General features: G+C 44.9%; 1 protein-coding gene across 1 annotated transcript in view; it reads left to right on the top strand.

Moving 5' to 3' along the window:
- The window catches only part of LOC142492630 (calpain-13-like), a 113162-nt gene that overhangs the window by 73144 nt on the left and 22593 nt on the right, over positions 1–17425 (top strand). Inside the window, exons 9-13 of the mRNA XM_075595454.1 lie at positions 5769–5843; positions 6361–6521; positions 8903–9054; positions 15557–15568; positions 15961–16163. Of these exons, the coding sequence (XP_075451569.1) occupies positions 5769–5843; positions 6361–6521; positions 8903–9054; positions 15557–15568; positions 15961–16163 (603 nt within the window). The remainder of the gene's footprint in view (positions 1–5768; positions 5844–6360; positions 6522–8902; positions 9055–15556; positions 15569–15960; positions 16164–17425) is intronic.

Raw genomic sequence — 17425 nt, 5'->3', positions numbered from 1 at the left:
GAACAGTATGGTCTGTCGGGCTATGGGTTAGGTGCATTGAGAGCTTGCTTGGTTAGTTGGCAGGGGTTGGGGTCAGGTCTCTGCATTTAGTCTTGTCGGTGAGGTGGGGTACTTTGGAGGGTTTTGGAGAGACTTTAGAAAGGGGTGAGGGTGGGGGAGATCATGTGTGTTGGGGAGGGTGGGGTGAGGGAAGGTTGGGTGAGGGAGGGAAGTGTGGAATGGGGTCAGAAGGGGATTTGGTGGGATGAGAACGATTAATGATTGAGAGGAGATCTTCGTCAGTGTTTGGGCAGAAGGAGGGGAAGGAGTGGGTAGGGGTGGTGGATGGAGGGGGAGAGGGGGCAGCAGTGCAGAAGGAAGCATGGATGTTGCTAATTTCTTGTAATTAGTAGGAGGCAAAATCTGTGGCTGAGAGGGGGGAAGGTGGTTTAGGTGAGAGAGATGGGGAGGGTTCTACAGTAGCATATTGTTTAGGGTGCAGAACTATTGGCGTGGATGAGGTATAGCAATTTGATAAGGGTGTTATAGTATATTTGTTTTTGCAATTTGAGAGTGGAGGTGTATTGTGGAGGAGGGATTGGAAAGTGGTAAGTGGGGATGGGGAACAGAAAGATTTCCATGTTCTCTCAGCAGTGCAAAGGGAGAGACGGAGTGGGGACGGCCTGGGGAACACCAAGACTCAAGACCTTGAGTATTATTGTATTATGTTTGCTCCTTGTTTTCCCCTTACCCCATTTTTATTAAATTTACATTAAATTAAATATGTTGATTTTAGCCTATTGTATAATGCTCAGTGTTATATCTTAGCTGTTTTATGTTGATCAACTGTGGTAGCACCGTTGTGACTGGCCAGTGTTTTTTCTCCCCCTGGCCCAATCACTGGGGTTTGTGGGTTATATATAATGCCTCTGAGTATTTTATTAATATATCCCTGATGAAGTTAGCTGACGCTAACGAAACGCGTTGGACTTGAGGCTACAATTCTGTGCACTTTATTTTCAAGTCCTCTTATTCATCTGGGACTATACTACATGCTGCGCTCCAGGGTTTAATACCGCTACAATCTCGGTTGCTCTACAAGCTACTAATCAAGCGACGGTAGCCCGCTGACATCATCGTTATTCACTGGAGCTCTGCCTCATGCAGTCGGCGTTCTCTGGAAGCACGGAGGTGCCACAAGAAGTTACTCAGCGCGAGAAGCCAGGTGGACCAGGACTGAGGAAATTATCTACAGGAGTCGGTGTCCCCCAAGGATTAAAGGATCCTGGATGTTCCAGCTGGCTGTGAACGCATGACCGGATGATCAGTGGTTGTTGCCATGTGTGGTAACATGTCCCTAACATGTTTTGCTCTTTTACTATAACCTTGATGTACGTGCATTACTTATCTGCTGATTGGAAACAATATATTTTATAACATACTATACTATGAGACTTTGCACTGTTTTTTTTTCTCCTAGTTACAAAACTTGTACCTTTTTGCATGAGTTGGGTTCAAAAACATGAACTCGGCCTATAGTTTAGGTAGCTGAAACATGCATGCTGGCTGTTTGTCTGGCTTCTTCACTTATTTGGCAAACATAAAAATGAAACATTTTTTTTTTAACTATTCTGAGCTATGTTTAATTCTGCCCAGTATGTTTTGTTCAAATGAAATTGTCTGGGAAGTAAGCCTGCAGGAAAGCTTTGAAAACTGGTTAATGGTTTTATTGCATTTGCATATAAGCTGAATAAAGTACAATTTTCATGTAATGATAGGACTGCCTGTAGAAATAATTGGTACTGTTTGCCTGGTGGGGAAAAACAGATGTAGCAGCTGTCATTGCTCCCACTGGCGAGTTGCAGCGAGACACACACACAAACTTGCCTGTGGGAGTAGACACCATTGTAATAGCATTAGCTGTGTGACAGGGATAGCACACGGCAACGTTATTACAGATGGAACTGCTGTTACATCTATAATAAGTGTAGCACCTTTTCCCACACCCTGGGTGAGATCATGCTGCTACCTTGTGTTGTTGGTGCGGTGCGCACCTGTGAGGCTGGAACACGAGGTCTTGAGATACTCCACGGTGGTGTGGGGAGGCATCCGGACAGGTTTTGAGTGTTAATCCCTCAGGTTACAGCGCCTCCAACCAACTAGATCCAAGGGTGACCAGGATGGTCCATGCTGACACTCCTTTTGTGAACCAGGCAGTTATCCACACAGATAGATGTTTAACTGATGTTTATTGTCCTTACACAGCAAGCCACAGCATCCCATTTGCATAAGGTCCTGCATGGCCCAATTCAGCTCCTTATCCTTGATGGCATTTAGGATAACACATACTCCCACTCCGCAGGGGGAGACAGACTGCCTGACTTCTGAGAGTGTCAGTATCTATCCTCAGGGTGTGGCTTGTAACCCTGCCCCATAACATGGCAGGTCTGATACTGACAGGCATCACATTTAAGTCATGTGACCCAGCCAGTATCCCCCAAGGCTGGCATCCTCTGGTTGTTGCTAGGCCCTCCCCTGGGTACATTAACAATGCATCCAGGCTGCAATAGTAATCTCGGCTTATTGAAAGAGCTTATCCCTCACAGAGCCTTTACCTAACAGGAATTATACTGTGAGGGCCCAGATTTAAATAGTTTTGCTGCAGTTCAGCCTCAAATCAGTGTGAGATTGCGGGAACATCGTATGTGACAAAGTCATGTTTGAGGATCGCGGCTTCATCATAACATGAATTTAGCATGAATTTTGGTGGGCATTTATACTCCCAACTATGGATGAACTGATATCACTGCTTGGAAAGTGACAAGAGCACGTACGAGTTGACACTGACATTGGTTCCATGGTAAATTTATATACCAAGCAGGACAAAAAACATACTAATCATAATCACAGACACAAACGTAAGACTACTTAAGTTACTAACAGATACTACTACTAATAATAACAACTTTATTTCATATAGCGCTTTTCTCCCAATTGAACTCAAAGCGCGTCACAATTACAGTATAATTTGCGGTATGCATCACATAGGAATTTTTTCAGACAGTCTTGCAAATAATTCAGTTCTTACTTGCACATGAAGCCTGAATAATCTTTCTCAGAGCTGCTGACCTGTTTGCCATGGCTCCAGCACAAAAAGATTAATTGTGGGCTTTTGTCAGCTTCTTCTATGGACACGTTTGCCGTCGTCCTGCTTCAATGGTAAACTATATGCCCAAGTAAAGTTGTTCAGACTACATCTGTATGCCCTTCAGAATAGGATTTGCATGAGTGTATTTGCAAGTCTTCCACAAGTCAAAAACATTCTTCATAGACGCGTTTCCACGTGGTAATACAGGGGTTAAGGTGCAGACAAGGATTACAAGTACAGGCATACCCCGCATTAACGTACACAATGGTTCCAGAGCATGTATGTAAAGCGAAAATGTACTTAAAGTGAAGCACAACCTTTTTTCCACTTATTGATGTACTGTACTGCAATCGTCATATACGTGCATAACTGATGTAAATAATGCAATTATAACAGACTCTATAGTCTCCCCTCTTGCGCACAGCTTTGGTACAGGTAGGGAGCCGGTATTTCTGATGTGCTCACAGGCGCATGCGCCAGGTGCCGTTTGCCTGTTGGGCGATATGTCCTTACTCGCGAGTGTACTTAAAGTGAGTGTCCTTAAACCGGAGTATGCCTGTAGTGACATACTGTAAGTGCCCAGATCGCATGTTACTTTTAGCTTCCTATCCATTTTTTCCATGCATTCCATAGTGCTTTGGAGGGGGAGGGTGTATCATAGCACAGTCGGAACAAAATTGACCCAAATTGCTTAATTTTTATCTTGCATCTCTTTTCGTCAATGTATCAAGGTCTTTGCTCCAAGTTTTGCGCTGTTTGTGTCCCCATGTGATTTGGGGAGTGGTATTAGAAGTAGTTAGGGAGGAGTTACATGACCCACAGACAGGCTTCACTTTTGTATCTTGTATTTGCGTCCCCAAAAATCCGCCAAGTCTTTTCTGGCTAATAATTCGTGTCATGTGCAAGAAACACTTTCATACATATGATGCAAATGTGATCAGCAAAAACACTTTCAGCAAATGGAGCAATACGTCAAACCAAACTTCTATTAACGCTTTCTTTACGTTGATCTTCTCCCCCTTTGCGTGCTGGATTTTGCCGATTGTACAGCTAACCCTTGGAAAAGGAAGCAGTGCAATATTAGGGGGGAAAACTGCACCAAATGAATGACTCCTATTCAAACCTATAAGGATTTTTTCTTTGCAGCAGATGTATCAATATTCCGGCCCAGAATTGCACTGGTTTTGCTTTAATATATGTAACAGTGTTTCCCCCCCCCCCCAATCTCATATTAGCCCCTTAAGTGAGGAAACTGCCCCATGTTACATGTACTATAGTGTGGTGCACCTGCTGGCTTACAGAACTCCTGAGTCTTCCGCGGTGATATGGGGAAGTACATCAGGACTGACTCGTGAGGTAATGCTGAGAGCTACTCACTTCTGGTACAGCGCCCTTATCTCTCCCAGATCCCCACGACAGCAGGGAGGAGTCTCTGGAAGAGAACCTCTGGGTGCAGCTTCTCCCTGAATGACTCCACTCTCAGGCAAGAAGGTTCTTTCAACTTGGACATCCTTTATTGTCATCTTTACTGGTAGACTGCCCATCATTGCGGCCAGTCTCTAGCCGTTCATCATAAAGGTTGCCCACCTCAAGGAAGTCCCTGGACACCACTCATAGTCAGGGCCCTAGAAGCTGTCCTTGCTCTTCCCTTACTCTCTAATAGAGTAAGGGGAATAGTCTGCCCACCTCTCCCCTAAGGGATGGCTACAATCCTTGCCAGAGCCCTGGCACTGTGTTGGGTCAGACAGTCTCATTCAAGTGGGATGAGACACTCACACACACTTCTTCACACTAAATTCCGGAAGTGATGCGTACTATATAGCTCCAGTAGGCACCACCCCTGTGTCACTGTAAGTGGACAGAGAGCATGATGTCACTTCCTTCACAACAAAATACACATCACAGGGGATGAGGGCAAAACTCATGATTACTCCTGGCAAACCTGTCCTTTTAACAAGGATTATTGCACAGGAGGAGAGAGGCATGTAACCCCAAAATTACACAGGGCTACATATATATGAATCACAGTGGGATTAAGTAAGTTGTTGCATGTATAAGTTACCACAGATGGAATGTCACTTCTCGCATCGACTGCCAGGTGGGGAGATATTGTGCTTAATCTTTAGCCACTCCCAGGGTTACAGCCCGTTGGGCGCACCTTCAAGCGTCACCGAAAATTCGCCACCAGAAGTTTCGTCACCGGAAGTTTACATCACCTGGCAGTTGGGAGTATCGTTTACCAGTCCACGAAATCCCGGAAAATGAGAGATGTGGCATTCTGTGTTTATTTATAGGTACTTGCATTTTTTTACCCAATGTAAGTGCAAATTTGGCTTTTTTATATCTAAAAAAAAAAAAAGCAATCTATGCAATATTATTTTTTTCTTCCTTTTTGCCCTCCAGTTTTATTTAGTGATCAATGTTCTATTATTGCATTAAGTATAAATTACCAATAATCCAATAGGCTTTCTGGCAAATCTTTCTGGCAAATCTTTCTGGCAACATTGAACTTTTGGGCATTCTGTGCTGCAGTCTAACTGTTCAAATGTTGTAATAGATACTCTAGCTTTATTATAAATTGATAATGAGTTAAGGATTAAAAGACAATATCCATTTCACTTCTCTTTTGATCTTTTTACAGTTCGTCGCAGTGGCAAAGGATCAGGCCAGACATAAGAAATAAATTAAATGTCCAAAGCAACGATGGAGAGTTTTGGTACTTATATAATCTTTTCCTTTTTTCAAGATGGTTTTCAAAAAGGAGACGCTTCCCTAAATTTGGGAAACATTGATTCTTAATAGTGCTAGATAGCCTTTATGACACTGAGGGGGTTTAAATAACAGTGAATGTTATTAAGAGCAGTAATAGTCATGCACCTGTATGTTTTCTTTTGCATGTTTAGGACAGAGGGTGACAAATCCCTTTAATATATGACTTGTCATTTATGGGAATACTCACCCATAGACTAATAATAATGAAGCAGAATTAAGCGTTGCTCGTCCTTCTAAATGGGTCAGGACATTCATTGGTGTTTGAAATGTAAGAACTGGTTTAAAACTGATAAATGTCTGGTTTTAAACCAAACCGTTTTCTTTTACATTTGTACAAACTTTTTGGCAACGAGAAGGATGAGGATGACCCAATTCTCTAATATTTGTGGTTGGGCATTGTATACAAACAAACAATACAGCAATTTAAAGTTGTAAACCTAGTGTATTTTACATTCTAACAGGATGTCCTGCCAAGATTTTTTGCAAAATTTCGATCAAGTAAGCATTTGTAACCACACTCCGGCTTATTTGGACTTTGAAAATCCGCAACACATATGGAAGATGTCCACTTACTTTAACCACTGGGTTAAAGGAAGCACTGCTGGTGGCGCCAACCCTTCCAGTAAGTACGATTTGTTTCCTATTTCCATGACACGTGGGACACTGCAGCAATTCCAATGTAAGGTCAGACTAAAAGTGTATTGTTGTTGACTCATTATTGTCTTTCTAATTTTATTACTTTAAATACTATATTGTTTTAAAAGAGCAATTCATGCGATTTTTTTTATTACTATTAATTTTGACGTAGGTTTGAAGCAGGTGGTCTCCGTAGCTGAGCCTCATTCATTTCAACTCTGGGGACCCCCTGATTGCCGAGATTGAGACCTACAAAGGGGGTGCCGGTATCTCTGCAAAGCTTAAAGCTCCCAGGTAACGTGGGCCAATGGGAAGCCGAACCTGATGACATCACGGCTCCCTATTGGATCACAGGGCGCCGGAGCTTTGAAAAGCAGCCTTAACAGGATCCCTGCTAGCCCAGCGGAGCGGCTACCGGCACTCCCGATGGAGCTCTGTATGTCCGGAAGCAGGGGGTTCCCAGAGCTTAAATTAACGGGGTTCAGCTCCAGAGGCCACCTGCTTAAATACCAGGTTAAAAAAAATTAAATCGCCCACTTGCATTGCCTCCTTAAGAACCGTATTGATCTTTTAGAAGGAGATTATTTTGAAGATAGATTCCACATCTGTTAAACACATTGTTCCATTACAATATAGCAACTTCTACAGAAGGAACAACTCTGAAGATGAAATCACTCCTGTGCACCAGGCAGTTTCCATACAGTGCTCATTTCTTGTAATTGCAATCCACGTTCATTCAATTTACAAATGGTAGTTTCTGGGTTATCCCATCTCTCCTCTTCCACCACACATTTGTTCTACTGTTTATTTAAAAAAAATGTTTTTTTTAAGCCGCATGGGTCCCTTATTAATGTAAAAAAAAGGAAAAAAGAGACTCTATGATTCCCTTTATTGGACCAACAAAGTTGACAGTGTACAAGCTTCCGGAGGCATCAGAAATGGATTTAACCTGCAGGCTGGCTGTCACACTATTGTGAATTTCCGTCTTTTATATGTTTATTAAATGCAAGCACACACGATTAATGTTCCCCTTTTTAGCCCTTAATGCTGCAGTTCTCCTTCAAAATCTACAAATCTTGAAAGTGATCTCCGTTTAAAGTGCTGTCGATTAGCAGCCTTATCTTTTACCTCACTTTTCTTGATGTTTACGTTTTAATTTTTTAAAAATGCACAAAGCCTGCAGTGTTCACGTAGAAACTTCTATTGTTCTTACTTCTTCCGCCCGGCAGCACAAACATGTTTTCTATCTACAGTAGACATCAAAGAGCCAGGCCCAGAGCCACTCACTTCACAATGTGTGGTCCGCAGTAGCTGCGGCTGCAATGGCGTGCGCGGCACACACAAGGTACGGCCCTCTATGGGGCCAGCCCTAGTAGCTGCCTGCGCGCCCCGGCACGATGCGCGACCACATTTTGCAAAGACAAGGATTTTGTTATTTTCTTGTGGCGACGGAGCTCTGGCCACGTCACGGCGGCGGTTCATCCAATGAGGGCGAACTAGCCGTATGACGTCATGGCAGCGTCCCCGCCACACCCCTTCCATGCCTCCCTGTTGCGTGCTGCCAGGAATCCACCAGGTCGCTCTGCTGCCAGGAATGTGCGTGTTGCGTGTCCCTGTTGCGTGCGTGCACTGGTAGGGACCGTAGCCTAATGCAGTGTTAAGTGCTCTTACTGGTGTTGCGTTACTATATGGTAATGATATGCAAAAGAGGTGTTCACTCTAGCAATGCATATTGCATATCCACAGAGCTCCGTTATATTTATCACAGGTATTTAACATTACATTTGTGAGGTGAGATGTACAGAGGGTTGGCTCTGTTCAAAACCTGGAATATGGGGTTTGAGGGAGGAGATACAGAGAGAGAGAGGATGTGTGTGTGAGAGAGAGGAGTGTGCGTACGTGAGAGATGGGTCTTGGGGGACTCACGAGGCCACAAACAGGGGGGCAGCAGACACCTCCTCCCGCTCAACAATCCAGGACCCTGGTTGAGACACTAGTCCTGGCAAGGCCCAGGGCAAGCAGTTGTGGCCCTAACATCAGGGGTAGGTTTAAATACAGGGTTGATGAATACAAGTTAATGACCTGTGTGGAATCCTTGCACTGATGTGTTACACTGACTCTTTCAAAATAAAAAAAAGGAACCACTTACAGCAAGAGTCACCAAGCTTTAGCTACAGAAGTTAGACTAAAAAACAGCGTGCTGTACCACTCAGAAGTTTAAAAGTCTAAATACAGTAAAGACTAAAAAAGTATTTAATACAGTAAAGACTAAAAAAGTATTTTAAAAAAAAATACTGTACGTTTATTTATCCTCTTTGTTATATTTCAATTGCAAATAATCTCTATTTTTTGTTGTTGGTTCATAAGACATCTGGAAAAACCCTCAACATGTGATAAGAGTTTCAGAGTCGGAAGGAATGAAGAGATGCTACACTGTTTCAGTGGCTCTGATGCAGAGCCTTAGCAATGAGCACAAATATAGTCCTCGCTGGTTACCCATTGGCTTTCTCTTTTGCAAGGTAACTCCTGAAATGTATTGAAACAGAATAGGCCGAGAACAATAAAAGTGGCGCTGTTATATTTCATCATAAGCAAGAGGTTGAGAGCTTAATAGAGTACACAGTGAGGCTTATGAGATAAACATGGATACATTTATTGGGTACGACTATAGTGTTGGAAGTGTTCATTTTATGTATAGGTCATATGTGTGCTCATTTGTATGTCAATTCCCAGAATCCCTGGCTGCAGTGGAAGCAGTGTATGCTGGGAGATGATGGCGAAAGGCAGGGTTGCAGACCTCTCTGGGACATGCAAATGTGCTCACAAATTGACAAAGTTGTCCCAAAAAATCTAGGTTGGGCATGAGTTTACAAGGAAAGTTGATTTATCTTTAATTTTTATAGGGCCAACGTGTGTGTGTGTGTGTATGTATATATATATATATATATATATATATATATATATATATATATATATATATATATATATATATATATATAAAAATAAATAAATATTCCTGTATATTCATTTGTATGTCTTAGACAGGTCTGCAACCCTGTCTTTCACTATTATCACCCAGCAAACAGCACTTCCACTGCAGCATCGGATTCTGGGAAATGACATGCAAATGAGCACACAGTGCCACTTTTTATCTCATGCTCACATTACATGAGCAACCCTTAGTCAATGCATGCTGCTTTAAACACAGCTTTTAAGCAATGACTTGGGAGATGCAAAGTCAGTTAACCCACTCACAGACATGTTTCAACCTTGATGGGTCTCATCAGTGTGAGGTTGGCTTACTGACATTTGCTCAAATGAGATAAGAGTAGGTAATCACCACGACTATTAAGGTATATATATATATACATATATATATATATATATATAGTTATATATATATAGATAGATAGATAGATAGATAGATAGATAGATAGATAGATAGATAGATAGATAGATAGATAGATAGATAGATTGTTATATATATTGTTATATATATATTGTTATATATATATATATATATATTGTTTTATATATATATATATATATATATATATATATGTAACGGTATTTCTGGCCCGGCCTGACCCACCCAATCTCACATTGGCCCCTGTGGTCTAACCGGACCCTATTACAGTGTGGATATGCCTGATGGTGCACCTGTTGGCTACAGGACTCCTGAGTCTCCCGCATGATGGTGTGTGGGGAGAACCCGTCAGACAGGCAGCTGAGGTAGTGTGCTGAGTCTCACCTAGTTCCAGTGCAGCGCCTCCACCTCACCAGGGTCCCTGCGTCCGCAAGGGGATGATCCTGGCGAGGAACTCCTCCGTGGTGCTCCTCTCTGTACACTCATTCCAGATAGATACACGAGAGGGTTTCTGGCTGAACTCATCTTTATTGACAAGGCAGGGCAACTGCCCTCCACAAGGAGTATCTTCAGCCGCTCATCTCGCCAGTGCTCCCTTTTGATAGGTATATCACCTAGATCAGGGATTCACTATTCCCGCAGGAATCACTGTCCTGTGCCAGGTCCCTGGGCACAGCCTCCCATGGAGTTACTATAACATAACTGACACTCTGACAGAACTTGAACTCCTTCCTCAGCTCTGACAAGAGCTGGAACTCCTTTCTCAGCAGAACAACTAGCAACCAACTTTAGAACACAGTGCTGTGCCTTATGTAAGCTTCTGAGGCTGACACATCTCTGACATCACTAACCATGGAGTCAGAGCATGTGACCAGTCCCAGCCATACACAGAGCACCCCACCAGGGTGTGAGGGAAAACCTCCATGATTACTGCTGGCATGCCCACACTTACCAGGCCTTACTGCCAGCAGGAGAGATGACTGTAGGCATTTTACATGACCGCTACATTCTCCCCCTGGTGAATCCCATCGTCCTCGCTGGGACCTAAATTTGCATACCTCTTTCCAGGAAGCACTGCAACACAAAACATAATTAACATCACACAAATTTTCTCATAATGCAGTACAAATGAATACAGTACATATCTCCATCATAAACATTACAGATACATCCTAACATAGATGTATAACAACCAGGGTTACTCCCTTATGGAGTATCCATTAGTGGTACTACCATACACTCTTACGGTGGCTTGCGCACAGCATGGTCCACGGGGCTTAAAGCAGCAATGCTGTAACCCTCTGTGCGACACTTCTCATGTAACCCGCCAGGATCCCAATCTTCTTCCCCTGATCCTTCCTCCTCATCAGTACCATATCCCCTATCCTCACCAGTGGAACCCATTTTAAACTCAATTTATCCTTCCATAAGGGGTTCAGGGACATACGGGTACTCCAACCCGTGGGACGCCTTGTATTTGGCAATAATGGCCCTCTCGGCCCGGCTACATCGGATTAGCTCAGCATTCCCTGCCCGTCCGGGCAACACCCATGATAGGGGCTCTATTTCCCTGCGCTCAATTTTGAACCACCGTTCCTGTAGCTCTCTCTCCCTTTGCACAGGTGTAAACTGTCCTACTGCCCACCCTCGGGTCTCCTTACGTTCCTCAGACCCCCACTCTAGTGAGTCCCCCTCCTCTGTATCCCCCCAAGAAGATACCCCAGAGGTCCTTGATGAAAGAGGCCTAGACCACCTCTCTTGTTTGGAGCTATCCTGAGACTTAACTACGGCCACACTAGGTACCCATCGGGACTCGGATACTTTTCCCAAATGCCCTCCATCCCTCGACCCACCATCAGAGGCATAGCTGTTCAGTCTCTCCCCAGTCCGTTCCTCACCGATTCCCTGGGACCCTTCCGACACTCCCAAACTGGATGTGGACCCACAGGAAAAGGTGACAGGGACAGGGGCATTACCTAGGGCATGGGGTTGGGCATAGGGACAGGAAATGGGCATCCGCGGGGTTCCGACCCGCTCTCTGCCTTCGGATAGTCCCGTATCATTGTGCAGACGTGCCGCTGGTTGGGCCTCACCCGTCTCAGCTCTCCTCACAGCCTGCCAGCTCTGTGTTGACACAGGTGATCGGGAAGCACTGCCCGATCGCCGAGGCGTTGTGGTTCTCTCTCTGGTCGTTCCGCTACCTCCGCCGGAAGTGACGTCATCACCGGAACCGGATACTCCGCCATCTTGCGATGGATCCCCAAGCGGGATCTCTTCCTCCACAACGACATCCGCCGCCGGAAGTGAGGGTTCTGCTCTCCGCTCCGCTCGGGCCTGGGCTAGGCCTTCCTCCGCCGTTGCCACCACCGGCGCCTGGGAAGGGTAAGGATGCATCTCACCGCTCCGTCGGCTCGGGATGGAATCCTCTCCTCCTTCCGCGCTGCAAGTCACCACGGCCGTGGGACTCCGCCTCTCGGGTTGATTCTGCACCGGCGACACGAGACTCCGCTCCGCCGCGACACAGGTAAGTGCCGGTTCTTTTCCCGCACCGCTGTAGTGGTCCGCCGGTAGGCGCATCACCACCGTCGTTAGGGTCGCTTGTTCCTCTTTCGAGGAGCCGAACTCCGACTCGGGGAGTGGCACTGCCGCAGGGGACCGACGGTGAGGTTCCGGGTTCTCACCGCGGTTGTAGACCCCTTTCTCTTCAGGCTCCGTTCTGCTCATTAGGAGCGATCCCCATTCTCCGGGATCAACTGGTTCGGTGCAGGCCGCACGCGGGGCTTCAGCCGTCAGCATGGCTGTGTCCGCCCCCGCCTTGACTACCAGGGAGCCTCCTGGCAATAAATAGGGATATACCCCAATGTCCATCTCGCTCTTTGTTGTGCTGGTTACGGGAGACACTTTGCACAATGGTCTCTCCTGTTCACCAGCTCGCAACTGTGGGACAGGAAGCTCACACCCAGCTCCTCCCTCAGACAACTCGATCACAAAAGTACACCTCCACCTCAGTGGCCTTAATACAATCCTGGTGGGCGCGGTCTGCGTTTTCGCGCCAGTTTCCTCCTCAGAGCTGGAGTCTTTTCCCGCGGCTAGTTCCCGCCTTCTCCTTGCAGCAGCTTTTTGTGCAAGGTACCCTTCTTTTTTGTAAATCACCTCCGCGGCCGGAACTACTTTTTGTAGTGGCGCCGTCTGGATATCAGTCCCTGGGCCCAGTGGGTGCATTCCCACAGGCCATAATTGAAAGTCACTCCCCCTGGTAGAAATCAGGGGAGGGTCCCATAGACTCAACGGTTGACTCAGCACAGGGGCTGAATTAGTCACTGTCCATCCCGGCGCAGCCATAGCTTTCGCGCCATGCCCCCCATCAGGGCGGGGCTCTGCTGTTCGCGCCATTCCCGGCCAGCTCTGTGCAAGTCCTGCAGCCATTTTTTCTGCGCCTGGCCCATGCGGTTTCCCTAGCAAGCGGGAACCGCCATTTTGGTTGGTTTTTGCGCCCAAAAAGTCCATTCGTTCGCTCTCCTCACGGGGTTCTCCCCCAATTATTGCAATGTCCTCACACTCTTCAAAGGTGGCCCCTCGCTGTCCCAGGCAGGATAAAAACGGGGCAGCCACGGCCTTTGCTCCGCTCCAGAGCAGATTCGTTAAGGACAATTCAGCGACAGTCTGCTCTTCAGTGGGTTGCACGCCACGGGTGCCCTCCCCATCAGCCTCTGTCCGCCATTTTACGTTCTCCGCGCCACGCGGATCCTCCACTCTCTCGTAGCAGTTGTCGTACATGAGGCTCCACTCTGCGGGGCAGCCACCACACCGGTACAATAAAGATTAGCTCAGATGCACCACCACATGTGTACCTTATCTAGGTGTGACCCAGTGTTGCACTACCTCAGGCTAGGCTCACTCTCTCAGTGTCTGCTGTGACTCCTTCCTCCCAGTCTGTGCTCCCTACGGTGAGTGTCTGGAATGGCTAGGTACTCTGGCTGGCTCTGCCATGCAGTACTTGGGGCGTCTACCTGTCTTGGTCAGCCTAGCGCAGACCCTCTCCAGGACTCCTGACCAAGTTAACAGGCTGTCCCTTCTGGCATCCTACCAACTAGCACTGCCTCAAGGTGACTCGGTCAGCTATAGCCCGCTCCAGACCCCTCACTCCCTTCAGGCCCCTAGGTTGTCCCTGCGAACTGACAATATCCCGTCAGCCCCCTGACCACCCCTAGGTCCGTCCCTACTCAGCACAAAGTGGCAGCAGACACTCTCCCTGTTTCCAAGTGACCTAGCTAAAAGCCTGTCCTGTTGACGGATCTGATCTCAGCAGCTCGCCTCCAAATGTAACGGTATTTCTGGCCCGGCCTGACCCACCCAATCTCACATTGGCCCCTGTGGTCTAACCGGACCCCATTACAGTGTGGATATGCCTGATGGTGCACCTGTTGGCTACAGGACTCCTGAGTCTCCCGCATGATGGTGTGTGGGGAGAACCCGTCAGACAGGCAGCTGAGGTAGTGTGCTGAGTCTCACCTAGTTCCAGTGCAGCGCCTCCACCTCACCAGGGTCCCTGCGTCCGCAAGGGGATGATCCTGGCGAGGAACTCCTCCGTGGTGCTCCTCTCTGTACACTCATTCCAGATAGATACACGAGAGGGTTTCTGGCTGAACTCATCTTTATTGACACGGCAGGGCAACTGCCCTCCACAAGGAGTATCTTCAGCCGCTCATCTCGCCAGTGCTCCCTTTTGATAGGTATATCACCTAGATCAGGGATTCACTATTCCCGCAGGAATCACTGTCCTGTGCCAGGTCCCTGGGCACAGCCTCCCATGGAGTTACTATAACATAACTGACACTCTGACAGAACTTGAACTCCTTCCTCAGCTCTGACAAGAGCTGGAACTCCTTTCTCAGCAGAACAACTAGCAACCAACTTTAGAACACAGTGCTGTGCCTTATGTAAGCTTCTGAGGCTGACACATCTCTGACATCACTAACCATGGAGTCAGAGCATGTGACCAGTCCCAGCCATACACAGAGCACCCCACCAGGGTGTGAGGGAAAACCTCCATGATTACTGCTGGCATGCCCACACTTACCAGGCCTTACTGCCAGCAGGAGAGATGACTGTAGGCATTTTACATGACCGCTACATATATATATATATATATATATATATATATATACAGTGTTCGACAAACCTATACATTTGCTCGCCCCGGGCGAGTGGATTTAACCCCCGGGCGAGTAAATATTGGCCCAAGCAGCACACGTTTGGTACTAGGTGGCGAGTAGATTTTTTTGTGTGGCGAGTAGATATTTTGGTGATTTGTCAACCACTGTATATTTATATATATATATATATATATATATATATATATATATATATATATATATATATATATATATATTGTTAATAGATATATACAAAGATAGAATATTTCTTTTGGGATTTTAAACAATCAGGCCAATCCTTGATGTGATCAAATATTCACTTTTAAATGTAAGCAAATATGGTATTTTTGTATTGGTCCTGTTCAATATCCAATAACCAGAAAAGGTTGACTTGATATATTTGCATTATGATCTGACCCTTTGCTCTTTTGATAACGAATGCACAATTTACATTTGTCATTTTGGAAAAATAATACTGTTTTATCTTTATTTCCACAGGTTGATTCCAAAGTAAGTGATATAATTTAATCTTTAATATACACATGTCATGGGGTCATAATTACAGTAGGCGCAGGAATCTTTATCAGGCATAAGGCCAATCCAATATCAAATGCGCAGATATTAAGACAATGGATAGCTGCCTTTGTATCTTGACTCTTTATTTTTTTTAAATATAATCCAGAGTCAATCTGCCCTGGTTTATATTGTGGTGTGGAACTGTAGACAAACAACAACAATCAATACCATAACTATCACAAGATTTAGGTAATCAATAATAGTAACTTCACACCCACCAGTTGACTTCATTTCTACTTTCAATTAATATTTTACAGTCTGTTTCGCTCATCCAAAAAGCTGGTTATTTAATGGTATTTAATGGGACAATGTGTTCTATATTGCAGGGTCTGAAGAATGGATCACAACAGAAATATTCTCCACAACAAGTAACTGAAACGATAAATTCTGGACTACAGAGGACACGTGAAGTCACCCGAAGCTTCATGGCCTCACCAGGGACATATGTAATTCTCCCCTTCACAGAAAACAAGGGACAAGAGTCAGAGTTCCTCTTACGAATATTTTTGAAGACCGAAGAGATTGCCGAGTAATATTTTTATACAGTTAATTTTTAAGTTGTTCTGGGATAAAAAATAATAATAATGACAGCCCTTTTGTTATGGACAGCGACATGAACACCTACATGTATGCAGGTCCTGGATTCCAACACTTTCAAAAATATATTTTAAGTTCTTCTGTTTCCCCCTCCGAACTTGACTAGATTTAATACATTGGCTTGCCAAGAGACCTTGCCATAACCACATTACATACTGTACATGAACAATAGTTCTGTTCATGTTGACAACACTGCATGCTCTCCAGCACTGTAGACTGGGAAACTTTAAAGGACCAGAGAAAAAATCCATTATTTTTTTAGATTTGATCGGATTTCTGTCGCTCTCTTGTCTCACTTAATAATTTAAGATTACAGTACTTTTGTGCATTCACCACTGGTAAATTATTAGATTGAAATTCTTTGTATATGTCCTGAATCTCTATCATGTACAGTACACCTTTAATTATCCATATGGCTTGGTTGAGCAAAAAATGAATAATGTAGACTTCTAGAGATAGTAAAAAATTATAACTGATCACTATACTGTATAGTTGTGAATTAAGTAGAAAGCCGTGTTAGTCCAGTGGCGATAGTGCCGAGTAAATGAGTACTTCACAATTAGGTGATAAATTGTTATTTGTCCAAATTAAAAAGGTATCTGATAAGACAAGCTTTCAAGAGTTCTCCTCTCTTCCTCATGTTCCTCAGGTTAAGCAGTTCTGATTTATAAACATTTCATGGGTTAAACACAGATGTAAAAAAAGATAACAATCTGAGGCAGATGATGTAGGAAAGAAATGGCAGAGAGAATAGTAAATAAACAGACAGGGCAATAAATGGATGGAAGGGACAGTGAGAAATACTGTAGGACCATACATCTACCAGAAGTGTGCAGGGGGGAGAGGGGTCGATGTGTAAAATTAACAGAGTGGCAGGGAGAAACATTACAAAAAATGATGATAGCGTATAAGAAACCCCATATCAGCATTAAGTCCTCTTGTTTTAGTGTCAAAAGAGCATTTACATTTTGAATTCAAATGTTTTCTGTTCTTGAGTGCTTTTAATCACTCCTTTGAAGGTTTTGATTTTTAAATTATTTGTGGAATGATCTGGCGGTGAGAAGTGGAATCCCACTGTAGTACAATATCTTCCTTCTTCATGGTGTGTTATTGTGTGCATGTGTAGGTTTACTCTGATTTACATTTTTTGGTTAGTTTCGCCAATGTAGCATCCTAGGTCACATTGACTGCATT

This window comes from Ascaphus truei, chromosome 4 (assembly GCF_040206685.1).
Source record: "Ascaphus truei isolate aAscTru1 chromosome 4, aAscTru1.hap1, whole genome shotgun sequence".
Classification (NCBI taxonomy): Eukaryota; Metazoa; Chordata; class Amphibia; order Anura; family Ascaphidae; genus Ascaphus; species Ascaphus truei.
Note: the sequence above shows the minus strand (reverse complement) of the source record. Positions and strands in the feature narration are given on the sequence as shown.